The 16468-nt window shown below is 31.9% G+C and overlaps 2 protein-coding genes across 2 annotated transcripts; one reads left to right on the top strand and one right to left on the bottom strand.

Moving 5' to 3' along the window:
• On the top strand, nt 1637-6534 carry LOC18598981 (calcium-dependent protein kinase 32). The gene is made up of 8 exons (XM_007028733.2): nt 1637-2708; nt 3445-3568; nt 3686-3829; nt 4256-4408; nt 4561-4676; nt 4787-4954; nt 5373-5603; nt 5962-6534. The coding sequence occupies exons 1-8, from the start codon at nt 2199-2201 to the stop codon at nt 6115-6117; spliced, it is 1602 nt and encodes a 533-aa protein (XP_007028795.1). The 5' UTR covers nt 1637-2198; the 3' UTR covers nt 6118-6534.
• On the bottom strand, nt 8689-11474 carry LOC18598980 (chlorophyll a-b binding protein of LHCII type 1). The gene is made up of 6 exons (XM_018120571.1): nt 11223-11474; nt 10952-11118; nt 10377-10523; nt 9842-9974; nt 9305-9397; nt 8689-9096 (listed from the first exon to the last, which is right to left on the bottom strand). The coding sequence occupies exons 1-6, from the start codon at nt 11388-11390 to the stop codon at nt 8794-8796; spliced, it is 1011 nt and encodes a 336-aa protein (XP_017976060.1). The 5' UTR covers nt 11391-11474; the 3' UTR covers nt 8689-8793.

Below are 16468 nucleotides of genomic sequence, written 5' to 3'. Positions count from 1 at the left end.
ATATTTGATACTTTGCTAGTGTATAATAATTATACACTATCATTTATGCATAGAATGCCATTGTATAAAAATGTTAAAATAAAACTTTAAAAGTTTTTTAAAATAAATATTTTTAAAATTATGAGTTTTTTTTTTCCTTTCGAAATGAAGGAGCCAAAACAATGTTGTTCTCTATTTTAAAGAAAAAAGAAAAATAGGTTTCGAGAGGCCTTGGGGTGCCACATGGCACTCCCAAAGGCACTTCATTTTTCTTTTTACCAAAAAATTCATCCTAAAATATTTATTATATGAATATGAATATGAATATGGATATATATGAGTGTATGTGTGTGTGTGGATGGTATGATGAACAAGGTAGGATATATTAATGATGATAATATGGTGTTATGAGCGTGAAGGAGGACCTAGAAACAAAGGTGAATTAGGAAAGCTTTGTCCCTTACTTGATGGCAACTTATAACTTTCATAGTAGAAGTTGTTACCTTAGTTGATGAATGCCTCTCTCTTGTTTCACATTTATACTTTGAGGTGCTTTTTAATTAATTTGTTTTCATTGTCTTATTTTTCTCCCTTTAACCGGAGATTTATAAAGATTTAATAAAACTTTTTGCTCTTTTAATGATGAAAAATATTTAAATTTATGGGGGGCTTAAGTTAGCCTGACCCAAGGAAAACTAAGTATTAGAAATAATAATTTCTTGTTAAAATGTTTTAGTTAATATTCATTTGTAGGTGACCAATTTTTGAACCGTTGACATCCCTTTTCTTTGGTTATCAAAATTTTTTTAACAAGTTTTTCATTCTATTACTTAATATAAGGGATGACAAAACAAAAATTAAAATCCGACCATTCTAATCATCTCAATTCGATGGCAATGGTTTTTTTGTTTGAATATTGGGGATTGGGGTCTGACAAGATAAGGTTTTACATTTAAAAAACTTTTATCGAGTTTTGAGTGATTCGTTTCAGGGTATATATAAATATAAAAGAATTGACTTTTTTTTTGCTTATTTTTTAATATTTATTCTTGTGAATGGGATTATTCCATGTGGTTGCCATGTGGCTATCCTAATCATTAACCAAAAAAGAAATATGGCAGTTGTTTGACCATTTGGTGTGTTTTGATTAACTTACACGTAATTAGATTTTCGATGTTAGATGTTGGGCACATTGGTAAACAAAATAAAAGTTGAGGCATCACATGGAATATTTTTTTCAGCACAAGTATCAAATTAGATATTTTTCTATATTATAAAGGTCAATTACGTCATTTTCTCCAATAAAATTATCTTTAAGCGAAAGAGGCATACATGAGAATTTTCCAAGGATTAGGGGGTACATTTGTCTTTTGATAGAGGGCAACGAAGTAAAATCAAAATGAAAGGGCAAATAGCAATTTGTAGAAAGAACAAGGGTATCTTGCAAAGAAGAGCACTTTTACAGCTTTATCTTACTCGTTCAAAATCTCTGAATTTTGTTTTGGATATTTCGGGAAATACAACAAAAAAGCCCTCTCTTTCTTCAAAGGAAAAAAAAGTAAGAAGAAATTATTTTACAAAAAAAAATAAAAAAAAAATTGTAGAGAGAGAAAGGAAAAGGGTTGGAAAAAAGGACAAAAGGGGCATTAGGAGGGAAGTCTCTAAGAAACAAAACGGCTTTGACCCTCTCTTGCTCTCTCTTTTCCAATTCCCACGGTGGTTGGCTCTTTCATCATCTTCTTCTTCTTCTTCTTTTAATTTTCTTCTCAATGTTCACGCGCTTTAATAAAAATAAAAGGACAATCCTTCTACTCATCGTCTCATCCTCATTGTTCCCTTCTCATTCTCTTCCCATATATATTTCCCTCCTCAAATTCTCCTTAATTTCATTGCCTAATTTGCCATAAAAAAATCCCATCTTTTTCCAAACTCTTTTTTTTCTCTCTCTCAACTTTTTAATTCCTCAATTCAAAGTTTTCCCAGAAAATTCAGAAACGAGGTTTCTCTATTTTTCTGGGAGGATTTTTTTTATTTGTCTATTTGAAGAAAGAAAAAACTCGTGAGATTTTCCAAGGCTGGATCTTTAAAAGCAAGGTCTTTCCCCCCATTTTTGCTCAAAAATACCAGATTTTGATCCCTTTTCGGGTTCAAATTCAAATACCCATTTCAGCAAACAACCCAAAAGCAAAGATCTAGTTTGAATTTTTGGTTTTGATATCATGGGAAATTGTTGTGCGACTCCATCAACGGGTTCTCATGAGAAGAAGAATAAAGGAAAGAAGAAGCAAAACCCATTTTCCATTGATTATGGTCAACATCACCAAGGCAATGGAGGCCATAAACTCAGCGTTTTGAAGGACCCAACAGGGACAGAAATTGAACAAAGCTATGAACTTGGGCGTGAGCTTGGCCGTGGTGAATTTGGGATCACATATCTTTGTACAGACAAAGTAACAGGTGACACTTTTGCATGCAAATCCATATCAAAGAAGAAGCTGAGGACAGCTGTGGATATTGACGATGTGAGGAGGGAAGTTGAGATCATGAAGCATTTGCCGAAGCATCCTAATATTGTTAGCTTGAAAGATACTTATGAGGATGATAATGCAGTGCATTTGGTTATGGAGTTGTGCGAAGGTGGTGAGTTGTTTGATAGGATTGTTGCAAGAGGTCATTACACTGAGAGAGCTGCTGCTGTTGTCACCAAGACGATTGTTGAAGTTGTTCAGGTAATTTTTTTTTTTTTTGGTTTTGGAGTTTTAGTGGTGAATTGCATGGGGATATTGGTTGAATTTTGTGTGATGGCAACTAGTAGAATTTGATTACTTGGGTTGAATTTATGATTAGATCTGGACGTGGTGTATTTATTTTTGTAGCGTAGGTTGATCTTGAATTTTTTTTTTCTTCCTATGTATGTACGAGTTGGGCTGGATATATTATAATCTGTTTGGTCTGTGGATATCTGAATGGCGTTGTAATTGGATCAGAGGGCACAGGACTTGGTAAACTAGTTGGTTTGAAGTGATTGATGGCAAATTCTACACAAAAATTTTGGGTTTCAAAACGTTTGCTTGGGGATTATGGATCTTCTGATGAGGATGTAAATTTTGGATATGCGATTTTGATTAGATTTTCCCATATTCCCCTAGTATGTGTGCTTTCATTCTCTGCAACCAGCTTTTTACCACTAATTTGAGTAGCCTTCAGAATGACTGGCATTCTGGTGGGGTCGAAAGTACCATATGGGTCTCTTTTAATAGTGTCCACTTGAATCTTAAAGCTGTCTGTTAATCCTAAGGCAGGCCTTCAGACATTACTAGGCCTATCATTATTGTTTTAATTATTATTAGAATCAGGATGGAATGTGTTACCATCTTTCTTTACATAAATGGAATTAAGAAAAGCCTGTTCAATAGGCTTCTAGTTATGAGCTTAAGATATTAATGTTTTTTTGTTGTGTTATAGATGTGCCACAAGCATGGGGTGATGCATAGAGATCTCAAACCGGAGAACTTTCTCTTTGCAAATAAGAAGGAGACAGCGGCTTTGAAGGCAATTGACTTTGGTTTGTCAGTGTTCTTTAAACCAGGTAATGCCATTTTACAACCATGATATTAACAACCTTTTTTCCTCTGTTTTAAGATTTCACTTATTGGTTTTATCCTTCGGTGTATATCTATTGAAGTTTGAATCTTTTTAATTCCAGGTGAAAGATTTACTGAGATAGTTGGAAGTCCATACTACATGGCTCCTGAGGTGCTGAAAAGAAATTATGGTCCTGAAGTCGATGTTTGGAGTGCTGGTGTAATCCTTTACATCTTACTTTGTGGTGTCCCTCCTTTCTGGGCAGGCAAGTAGTAATTTATATTCAAAGAGAATTCCTGTTCAGGTAATGAGAGTTGTAACTCTCAATGCATTCATGTTTTAGAACCGTGAATAAATAACAGATCAATTTATAATTTTTATTCCACCTCTTTTCAATTGAAAAAGAAAGAAAAAGAATTATTCTATCACAGTAGGGTGACATGCTGACAAAGGCTGAGAATGTCACATGAACTTTAGTTAAGTACTACTTCTACCCCTGGAATTTTGTCTCACCTTACTAGACCATTTAACACATTTTTCCCTTGACTTCCTGTAAAGTCCTATTTTCACCTTCTTGTGTAAGTATATACTAATGGAACTTGAAGCCTTTCCCATTTATTATTGTTCACTTCCATCTTTCATTTTTGTTCTATATTTCTCCTCTTTAACTTTCCTTTGTTTTTTTATGCAGAAACTGAACAAGGAGTTGCACAAGCAATTATACGCTCTTTTATAGATTTTAAGAGGGACCCTTGGCCTAAAGTTTCTGATAATGCAAAAGACCTTGTGAGGAAGATGCTCAATCCTGATCCCAAGCAGCGACTTACAGCTCAGGAAGTACTAGGTAAATTTTAGTTATTATGATAAAGCTTTTCTGTTCATGAAATTTTTTAGTTGCCACCAAAAAAGAAAGTTGCTTAGCAAAATTGCGTTGCTATATATGGAAATTCCTGAATCTGATTTGCCAATGAATTGTTATTTGCTTATTAAATTCAGATCATCCTTGGTTGCAAAATGCAAAGAAAGCTCCAAATGTTTCCTTGGGTGAAACTGTGAAGGCAAGGCTCAAGCAGTTCTCTGTAATGAACAAGCTCAAGAAAAGAGCTCTCAGGGTAATGCTTCTGGTTTTTAATTGGACAATAGAACCTAAAGAAAGCTTCCAGTCATTAGCTTATGAACCTTTTTTCCCCATTTTTCTTTTTCGGAAATCTTATTCTAACAGGTAATAGCTGAGCATCTCTCAGTGGAGGAAGTCGCAGGCATAAAAGAGGTATTCCAATTGATGGATACAGGAAATAGAGGCAAGATTAACATTGATGAGCTAAGGGTTGGGTTGCACAAACTTGGCCATACTATACCTGATGCGGATCTTCAAATACTAATGGAAGCTGTAAGTTCTATCCTAAATTTGCATTATGTTTTATTGTTGATAAGGCTTGAAAATGCAATATGAGCTCATTGATGCTAGTAGTTTCTCAATGTCTGTATAAGTAGATGTCACTGTGGTACAACAATGCTGTTCTTTCTTTTACTGAGCCAATATTCTACCAAAATCTAGTTTATAAAAACCAGAGGGTCAACATGATGATCAAAATCCAGGATTCTTGACACACTGAGCCTTCCCAGCATCAATAAGGTTGCCATTGTTATATTGACCACAGAAAATCCCAGTTGTAATATGTGCATTGTCTTTTTTCCATTTTAATAATTATATGTGCATCATCATGATAATCAAATTGTTTGCATCTTGTGCAAGATGAAGTAACTAAAGACCCTTTTTTATTATTATTTTAATATTTTCATCACAGGGTGATGTAGATAGAGATGGATATCTGGACTATGGAGAATTTGTTGCTATTTCTGTTCACCTGAGAAAGATGGGCAATGATGAGCACCTTAAAAAGGCCTTTGAGTTCTTTGATCGAAACCAAAGTGGTTTTATTGAGATTGAGGAACTAAGAGATGCCTTGGCAGATGAAGTTGAAACAAACAGTGAAGAAGTCATTAGTGCCATTATGCATGATGTGGATACAGACAAGGTTAGATGGATTTTCCTTTTATTGCTCCCTTCTTTTAGCATGTTTGTTCCCAGATGTTTGTATTCCTATCACATTCTCAAGTAGGATATGTGTGATGTGGCTGTATAGCAGTTTAAGCTTGTAGGTACAGAACCAAAAGGAAAATCAATGAGAAAAGCCTGTGGTTAATATAGTGGAGTAATATCTCTCCCCAATTGGTGATTTTATTTAATCTTTAACAGATGCAGCACTTAGGGTATCACTGTTGTAAACCAGAACAGGAAGAAGTGGAAAACAAATCATTGTCACTTCCACGTGTGTTATTTCTTAAAAACCTGAGCACTGAATTCATGCTAAATTCTCTTTCATGAACCTGCAGGATGGAAGAATAAGTTATGATGAGTTTGCTGCAATGATGAAGGCTGGTACAGATTGGAGAAAAGCATCAAGGCAATATTCAAGAGAGCGGTTCAACAGTCTAAGTCTGAAATTGATGAGGGATGGATCATTGCAGTCCAACAATGAGCCTAGATGACCCAAAAGATCACCATTCCATGTTGAGAGAGAGAGAGAGAGAGAGAGAGAAGACAAGTTATACTAATGGAAAAAGGTTGTTGAATTCAGTATTATTTTTGTCTGTTAATTTTTTTTGTCTAAAGAAGGAAAATTCCTTTTTGATACCCTTGATTAGGGGTTACTAGGATTGAGCCAAGGGTTGTCCATCTATCTCCAATTGGGGTTTGTTTTTGTTTTTTTGTGAGGGTTGAGAAAGAAGAGGTGTGGATCAAAGCTGGGGAGGGTTGTTATTTGTATTGTAAATACATTGTTAAATCCCATACTTTAAAAAGTCATCATCTGGCCTTTGTTAGGTGTTCCTTGTGGGTATCAACTTCATTTTCTGAGCCATTTAACTGAAGAAGCTGCAGGGTGGCTGGTATTTTCCTTTTGATAAGATAGCTACCAGGTATGTTGTCTTAAGATTGAAACGGCTATCCAAATTTCCTAAAACTAACCATGAATGAGCATTTGAAGTGGATCTTATCGTTTCGTGTTCAACTAGTAGTTATCTTCATGATTCAGTCTGCCTGCTGTACTTGATGAAAGGCATTCTTGAATTTAATGCTCAAATTGACCAGCTACAACATTGTCATAACCCTATGTTCTATTATTCTTAGTACCATGCCACCGTTAATGGATGATGCGATTTTCAAAGGAAGTTTGAAAATCGATCCATATTTAGACTTTTAGGCTGGTCGCTAGGGTCTAATCTTCACCCATAGAGGTGCGAAAACTAAACTGCCAACAATAAATGATAGAGCTTGGAGGTGCCATTGCCAACAATAAATGATAAGAGTGGCTGTAAAATTTCAAGGAATTGAACAAAAACTAAAGGCAGGCATGGTTGAGTCATAGCTAATGTCATGTTCCTGCTTATCGATATTAAGTATCATTATTGTGAGTAGGCCAACGGCAATGCCCATGCAGTCCATGAAATCCACCTATAAGGAAGTGCCTGTGTGGCCTTGGCAGCAAATGCCACAGGATAGGTTAAATATCCTCTTTAACATCTGCTAGTTGCCAAAAGGTAGACAGCCTGCCACCTATTTTGGATACATACATGCATGATCCAAAAGTAGGTTTTGTTCTCCATTCTCGTGCTTTTTCTGTCTTATCCATGTTAAAACTCAACTGATTTAAGGCAGGGTCTGGTACGAGAGAAATGAGGTATATTTTTTATAATGTGTTTAATTATATTATAATATTTATTTTATAATAAATTATTATAATGTAAAATTATAATGTAATCACATTATAGTTAATAAATGTATTGTGATTATAGTTTAAATTAATACAATCAAATTACATTGCACTCTGTAATATTATTAAAATATTTTTATATTTTAATTTGGTTACTTTATTAAAATTTTTTTATAATATTATAATTTATTTTTTATATAAATTTCAAGAATGTTTTTTGATTATTCTCATGGTGACTGTTAATAAAATTTATATTATCTTTTAAAAAAAATTAAAATAAAATATATAATATAAAAAAATATATTAAAAATAAAAATAAAATATATAAAATTATAATAAAAAATAAAATATATGATATTAAAAATATATTTAAGACATGATATTATATAAAATTATCAATAAAAATACAAGTATATTAAATTTATATTTTAATAAATAGAGATAACTATTAAAATTGACATTACATTTTCAACAAAATATTTGTAAAAGAAACGTTGCAATGTTATTTTCTCTACATTTTAATCATTACTTTATTTATATACCAAATACTGTAATATTATTTTTCAGACAATCACATTACATTAGAAAGTACCAAACGCAATCTAAATATCAAATAGGGAATTTGCAAGAGACTTTGGTGCCTTTTCCTTTTGCAAGTCCAAACACCCTTTTCATATTATATATATATATATATATATATATTTCAAGTTTTAAAGAATTGATAGAGTAACGTGAATGATGATATGCCAAATTGAATGAGAGGTATTTAATTTAGCTAATTAAGAGGACGTGTAATGCTCTTAAAGATCAACTCGACAAGGTGGGCTTAGCGTGAGATTCGGGCATTATTCCTTGAGAAGGGGATGATAATTGGGATTTTTCCACGTAATTGAATCTTCAAACACTTATCCATAAAAATATTGCTGGAAAACCACATGAGCAATTGACTTGATAATAGGTGCATGAATCTTGTAGACATCATATTTTTTTATTGGATTGGACATATTTTTTTAAAAAAAAACCTTGGTTAAATTAGGCTTATTTTGCTTAAAATTAAAAAGTCCAACCCAATCTTAGGATTTTGGGTCATTAGGGCTCATGGGCCTTTATAAATTTCTTTTAAAAAAAAAAAGAAGAAAGAAAGAAATAAGAAAGGGCTGGTTTGGCATGGTTCAGCCTGGCAGTCGACTTTCTCCTCCTTCATGTCCCTTTCCCCATATACATTCTTCACTTATTCCTTGTTTCTTTCCGCTATTTTCGCCCTTCTCCAACCCAAAAAGACCATATTTTGCCAACAGACAAATCTCAAATCTCTCACCTCTACATTTTCCCTCCAAAACACCAAATCTCATTCACATAATTAATCATCAGTTATATATATTAGTACGTTAAAAGTGGTCTACCAAGAGCTTTACAAAGTATCTGTATTTTGGGTGCAGTTGACAAATATGTACTACATGGATTTGAGTATGGAAAATAAGTTATTGTGAAATGGATCAGAGAGGTGCTCAAGTAGGTTCTGTACAGGACCTTTACCTGTCAAAGCTGCTTGGGAGTAAAAGCCTAACCAAGCAACCATTGCTAAGCGCCCATTTTTAATCTCCTTCACCTTCAGCTCCTCAAAAGCTACTGGGTCTTTGGAAAGGTTTAATGGGTCAAAAAGCACTCCTCCTGGGTAATTTATATCGCCCGGCAAGTAAATCCCTAGAGGCTCCAAAGCCTCAATCCCACAATATCTTGCATACTCTGGTCCAACCTTTTTACATACAAATAATAAACTTTATATAACAATAAGCGAAAGAATGATGCACAATCCTTACGAGTTTAACATGCCCTCAAGAATCTTTCCCCCCTTCCCCAATTATTACATGCGCCAAAAATATGAAGCATGATTTGAAGCACACAGTGTAATGATATTTGTCAAGGCCAGTGAACAGATAAAGAAATTGCCAAAAAGTCATTACCATCAGAAGGGCCTGGCAAATAGCAATGACAATCACTCCTTGCCCTCCAGCTAAGTGTAAACCTGGGATGCCAAGGTAGTCCAGTGTCTCTCCCTAGTGTAAATCAACAAGTAGGTATAATGGGTAAGTTGTAATACTATTAATAGTCATTTGTTTCGAACATAAAATTTTCAAATGAACTTAAATCTGATTAATCAGTTCCTGTATGTTGATATGCCGTTCCTCCCATTGAGTCTCCACATATACCGAATATATGTTTTGATATGCAATAAATAGAGCAATTTACATTTCATGTATTCTACAATGGCAATATCAGCAAATGAAAATTACTAAAATTAAGGTAAAGCCTTGCATCAATAATATATATCTTAAAGTAGAAGACTTAAAAAGTGCACTAAATGCATTAATTAGAAAACTCATTCAGCACTAAAATAGACACTGAAGTCCCACCAAGGGAATTACCAAAGATGAAACAGGATATATTCATTTCAGAATGTCCATGAAGGATACTTAAAGAACTGAGGCAGTTTTAACAACCTGAAGTTTTGAATAGCCCACCCGCCACCAAACAGGTTCAACAAAGTGAGAGAAGCCAGACAGATCTAATATTTCTGGAACCACAACACCAAGGGCTGCAAGCATAGCCCACCGAGCATGAAGTATTTCAAAACTGCATAAAAGAGATTGCTTTGATCATTTAATAATTTAAGCTATCATCATTACTAATTTCATGAGAATAGATTGTCTTGAATCAGGAAGCCTCGCTCCATGGTACTGATGTTTAACATTGTGAACTATTTTGAAAACAAAAAGAAAAAATAGTTTCATACATCTGAATGAAGTTGCGAAAAGTGATCCACAAAAAAGAAACATGCACAGAACCTCCTCAGCAATAATACATACTATTTTGCAATGGCTCTCCAACTGGCTATATGAACTCAGCACCTATAATCCTATTACAAATTAGGTCATGATTTTTTATTTGCATCATATTAAAAACAAACATTTTTCCACTGTAAATGTCTTAAACAGCCATGACTTTAGAAGAAATGAAGTGAAATGAATGACTTACTTGAAGTACTTCTGAAAATCCACAGGATCCTTGCTCAGACCTGCAATATCAAAACCATAATCCCCAGGCAGCTCTCCAGTAAGGTATTCAGGATAGTCATAGCGGATGGGACCAAGCCAGCGAGGGCGATCCTCTCCATACCAGAAGCTGCGAAATCAGAGGTATAGGCCGTAAAATATACATATACATAACACTCTTAATAAAAATATAATAAAGTATCTATCAGGAGCTTATACCTGAGCTGGTAAACAAACAAAATACCCAGTGCACAAATTCTTAAATTTTTAAGACGGACATCCACAGGTGGAGTGATCCTTATTACCCAAACTTATTAATAGTAATCAATATGATTAAAGACACCTAAATGCAGAATTACCATGAGCATTCAATTAGACATAAAAAAAAAAAACAAAGAGTAGCATTCTTAATTTATTTAAGGAAGAAACCAGGGAAATGAACAAAAGCAGAACCAAAAAAGCTTGAAACTTTTGGTGCTTCTTTTTTCTTGCCTCACTGGCTATATCCCTATACGTAAGGAGGTTTCTTTATTTATCCCAGAGCCAGAATATTATTACCTCTCATTTCTTGCCTTGTCAGCTAAAGCCCGGAACTTTGAAGAATTTTGGACAGCTTCTTTCTTCTTCTCTAACAATTGCCTCTGCAGGGACTCGCCTAGAGGGCTATTAGCGATGGCTTTGACCACCGTGAACGGAATTGCTGAAAATACCAACACTCCCGCCAGCTGCAAATCAATAAGAAACAAACTAAATACATTTCAGCATATTATTTGAATAAGAGTATATTACAACAGATTGAAATTGCAAAAAGAAAAGCATAGAGAGAGACCTCTTGCCATGAAGCTTTGCAAAAAGAACGAGGCTTAGCGCTGTTAAGGTTAGAAGGAGGTTTCAAAGACAAAAAGGTGGAGAGAGAGCGTCGGTCTTCTCCTCCTCCTCCATTGAAGAATGACGAAAATATGGAAGAGAGCCGAAGCTGTGGTCCAATTTGAGCCATTCGATTTTAAGCCCTTAATTCGCTTCCCTCTTCGCAGTCCGCACCAACTAATCAACTTGAGAAACTACAACACTACCAAGTGACCGTAAGGTGTTTTAATTCGAATTTTATTATTTGATATTTTTTATGTAATTTTTATTTCTTGATAAAGTATTTAATTTTTACAAATACTGATTAAATTCTCTAATTGTTATCTGATCTTACATTTCTTTATTCAGTAAGTATTCGATTAAAATAAATTTAAAATCAATTTAGATATATTATTAATAAAATTTAAATTAATAAATTAAAATTAATTCATAGGTAAATTTAAATTTTTAAATTATATTTAAAATAATTAATGAATTTTAATAAATATGACATTAATTATAAAAAATTTATAAATAAAAAATAATATATAAAGTTAAATTTTAATATTAAAAATTATTATACATAATCAAATTTAAATCAAAAGTATCTTAAAAGTATCATCTGAATCTATAACAATAATAAAATATTACTCTAATTAGATTATAAAATATATTAATTTTAATTAATTAAATCGAATAATACAAATACTCGATTACAAATACCTATTGATAGTCCTAATAACCAATCATCAAATCACCTGCACTCAAGCTTGGCCCATCCCACAATCGTATTAAGCTTGATTTTCTCTCTCTTTTTTCCTATGAAACGATTTTATTATGTCAAATATTTGAATTTTTTAATGAATATTTGTGGCAAAAAAAACTGTAAAAAAAAACATAAAATTTAATTAAATTAATTTTTAATTTAAATCAATGAATTAAACATGCAAATAACAACCTACGTCACTTGGTTGAACATTTAATAAACAGTGATCAATTATATCGAAATGAAAACAAATTATAAAGAAGAAATAAAATTACATATATATACAAAAAAAAATTATCAAAACTTCTAACAACAAATTATAAAGGATATTCCGCCATTATATAATTTATATTATATACTATATACTACAATTTCTTTTTCTTTTAAATAAGGATTTCTTTCTTTCTTTTCTTATTGTCATTTTCTCTCTTTCAAGTATAAAAATAAGCAAGGCTATTTTTTCTTATTCTTCCATAAATAAAATTATTAAGTAAAGATAATTAATTGCAATGAAGGCTATTTTTTCTTATTCTTCCATAAATGAAATTATTAAGTAAAGATAATTAATTGCAATGATATATGTCCCTTCTATACTCATTACATTTTCTTTCTTTAATTTAACTACTCAATGTGTAATAATACTTAATAAATTTTAGTTGAACTAACACTTAATGAATATATTGGTTAAAAAAAATAGCTCAAGTAGTATGAACTTGTTGTAGTAATTGTTTATATGATTATAAATACAAAAATCATTTTTTACAGAACCATAATTGGTAATTCTTCTCATTTTTAGAAATCAAAATCTTACGAAGTCTTTATTACATACTTAATGATTGCACTATTATAAGTAACATTTCTTCCGAAACTTTAAAACATTGTATCCATTAATAATTTTTATGTTATGTTTTATTATAATGTAAATTTAATTTTTCATAATGATGATTTTTTCTTATTTTATTATGCAAGTGGGTCAATATTTTCAAACTGAAAATTATTATTTCTTATACTCTACATATTCCTAACGCTATGATTGAATCAGTAAAAAATTTGTCTATCTTACCTCGACTTGACAATTCAAGTATTTGTATCTTAAATGTGTCATGTAAATATAGGGTATTAATGTTATATGAGTAAATGCGAATACGATACGATTAATTAATTATGTTAAGATCTTAAATATATATATACAGATACATTTAATAAACATGTAACACGATATGACACGGTTAACAAGTTTATTAAATGTGTTGGATTAAATTTTATACAACATGATACGATTAACACGATTAAAATTTATATAATATATAACTTGTTTACACAATTGATTCGATTAATAAACGATTAATACAGTTAACACGATTAAAACAATTAAATTGAAATATATATAAGTAAAATATGATTTTATTATTTAAATTTACAACAAAAATTATAAATATCATAATATTTATCAAATATAATAAAATTTAATATTAATAGATCTTAATTATTATAAAAATACTAATATTTATATGAATTAATAAATGATTCTTAACTATGTACTAAAAATGTCTATACAACATGTGAACACGATTAAATATATGAGTAATAAACGGGTCATATGTTATACGAATATATAATAACACGATCAACTGATAGTGTCTTAAACAAGTTTAGTGGATTTGACACGGTTAAGACATTATTTATTTATATCTTAACCGTGTCAACACAATTAATCTAAACCCAAACCCGTTTAAATTCATGTCATATTGCCATATCGTATACAAAATCTAATCTCACCTAAAAATATATAACTTGATATACATAATAATTATTTTTTTAGTTTCTATCAGTATTATTAAAGATAATAGATCTTAAAATGTTCACATATACATGAATACAATTACTGTGTGAAGTCGCAAAAAATACATTTATCCAAAAATAATGTAATCCTTCCTGCTTCATCGGTAGAGGCTTTTAGGACGGCCTACAAATGGAATCCAAGCTTATAGTGGGCATCAATCTTAATAGATGGTCCAATTTTTGGGTTTGCTGTGGTATATCCATTATATTGGAACTTTGAGCCCAAATGTGGTGAAGGAAGCTCCAGTTAGGAGAAGCACCAAGTTTCTTCTTTTCTTCTTTTCTAAAGGATTATTAGTTTTTTTTTCAATTGGACTAAGAGGGATTTGAACTTTTTTTTTTTGTTTATTCAGGATTAATAACTTCTTTTATTATATCAGAGTGCCTTCAAAGTTCAAATATATCTGCATCTTTGTCTTTCTCTCAAAATTTGTTCTCCACAAATAAATATAAGAAAAGATTTTTCCTTTAGATTTTTTATATTGGTTTTACAGTTTGATAATACTATGACATTAATGAGACCTCGAGTCACTGTTTGCTCAATGATTCCATGGGATTGTCCGATCCAAAACATCCTTAAATTCGAAATCCATTCGATTTTCCAATCCCAAATATTAATAGTTTTGAGTTGACATAAATGCAAACAAAATAGGGAAAAAAAAAGAGGGAAAATATTATGAATGAGAGACAAATGTTCATTTGGCAATCAATGGATTAACTTCAGTGCTAGATTGTACTATTTCAATGATGAAAGAGGAGAAAAAGTTTGATGATGGTGGTCATTACAAGTAATGTGTCATAGGGTCATAGCTGCACTCATATTCTTTTATTAGTTCTATCATTACCAGTATGAATCAATGCCATTATTGTTGTCATTTTGAGCAAAGAAGAGCACTATGACCTCCATATTAATTATCAAAACTTAAATTAACTGGATCCTAAATCTCAATATTCAAGTTGTGCTTTTGAGCCTAATGATCCCGAAACAAAGAAAAGGTGTCATTGACAGCTATACTAAATATTTTATCTAAGTTTGTTCACTGGATACGTACCATGTGGATGAGGGCCCCCCAAATGCGAAGCAAAATTTTCTTCTTTCTCTTTTTAGATTTGCTTCTCCCTTTTTGTGAGCAAAAGTGTCCTAGGATTGAAAATTCAGCTATGGAATCATTGACTTAAACAGTGATCCAAAGGTCTGCAAAATCCTACAAATTTCCGGTGAAAATTAAATCATTCTTGAGGCATAATGATTCACAATGAACGAATGACCTTTTCAATATGTAATTTGAGATATTATGCCAGGATGAGAAGGTTTTTACAAGATAGATATGATAAAGAGTAACAAAGAAACCTAATTAGACAAATCAAACAAGGATGGAGAATGCACGAGGCTTGAGGTTTGATAATTATAAATTTTTTTTTTTTGTACATATTTTCATTAATGAAATGCGAATGACATTAATTACACTGTTAAATCATCCAAAGGAAAAATCAAATGTGTGAATATCAACCCATCACAAATAATCATGGTACGTAGGAGTATTAAATTAGGAGCCACGGTGACGCCATCAAGTTTCAATTATTGTGGAAACGTCATAAGGTTGAAAAAGACACAATGAATGATATGAGTGGAATTTGGATCCCACAATAAACCCCGTCGTTTCATTTTGCAAGCCTAACATTCAACTCATCCCACGTACACTGAGGTGGGAAAAAACAAATGATTTTAAGGCCTTAATTTCATACATTCTGTGTACTGATAAAAAAGTTGACTTGAAAAGGAAAACAAATTTATATAAATCTCTTTTAAATCAATTACACCTAATTTAATAGATACTTAGAGTACAAGGATATATATATAATAAAAAACTTTATTAAGATTTAATTAAATGAGAAAAATTAATCCTTAACATATCTTCATTAGAAGAGATCTGACCTCTACAGGAAGGACATTACAAAATCTATATTTTTCGTCTAAATCAAAACTTTTGTTTGCCAAATAATCCATTACAGTACTCTCTTCTTTAAAAATATGTAGTATTTTGACTTTCTATTGACGATGAAATACCTTGAATAGTTTCAATCAAATCTGAATCTGAACATGGATGGTTTATGGGGGAAGTGATGGCTTGCACCACTAGTTTACTATCCACTTGGAGTTCTATTTTCCGGTAACCCGACTGCCACGCTAAATTTAGTCCTTTATAGATACCCCACAACTCAGCTCGGTATGCAGTGCATCTACCAAGGGTTGCAGAAAAACCTCCCAACCAGTTGCCACAGGAATCTCGAAGTACTCCACCAGCTGCTGCCTTGTCCAGTGATCTTTTAAAAGCAACGTCTGAGTTTAAGGTAAGGCAACCATGTACCGATTCCGATTTCAATGATAGTACTTCCTTCTAAAATTTAAATTTAAGTTTAATTTGATCTGGTTAGTTTATTTTTTAAAAAAAATTTAATATTTTTTAAAATTAAAATTAAAATATTAGAGACCATATAAATATGAAGCACGCACATACTCTGATTGTGACCTTTGAATAAGATTGAAGAAAACTAAACTTTGAACCTTAATCTTTAAAATTCAAGAGTAATTATCGCAAAAAAATTAGGAATGAAGTTGA

This window comes from Theobroma cacao, chromosome 5 (assembly GCF_000208745.1).
Source record: "Theobroma cacao cultivar B97-61/B2 chromosome 5, Criollo_cocoa_genome_V2, whole genome shotgun sequence".
NCBI lineage: Eukaryota > Viridiplantae > Streptophyta > Magnoliopsida > Malvales > Malvaceae > Theobroma > Theobroma cacao.
Note: the sequence above shows the minus strand (reverse complement) of the source record. Positions and strands in the feature narration are given on the sequence as shown.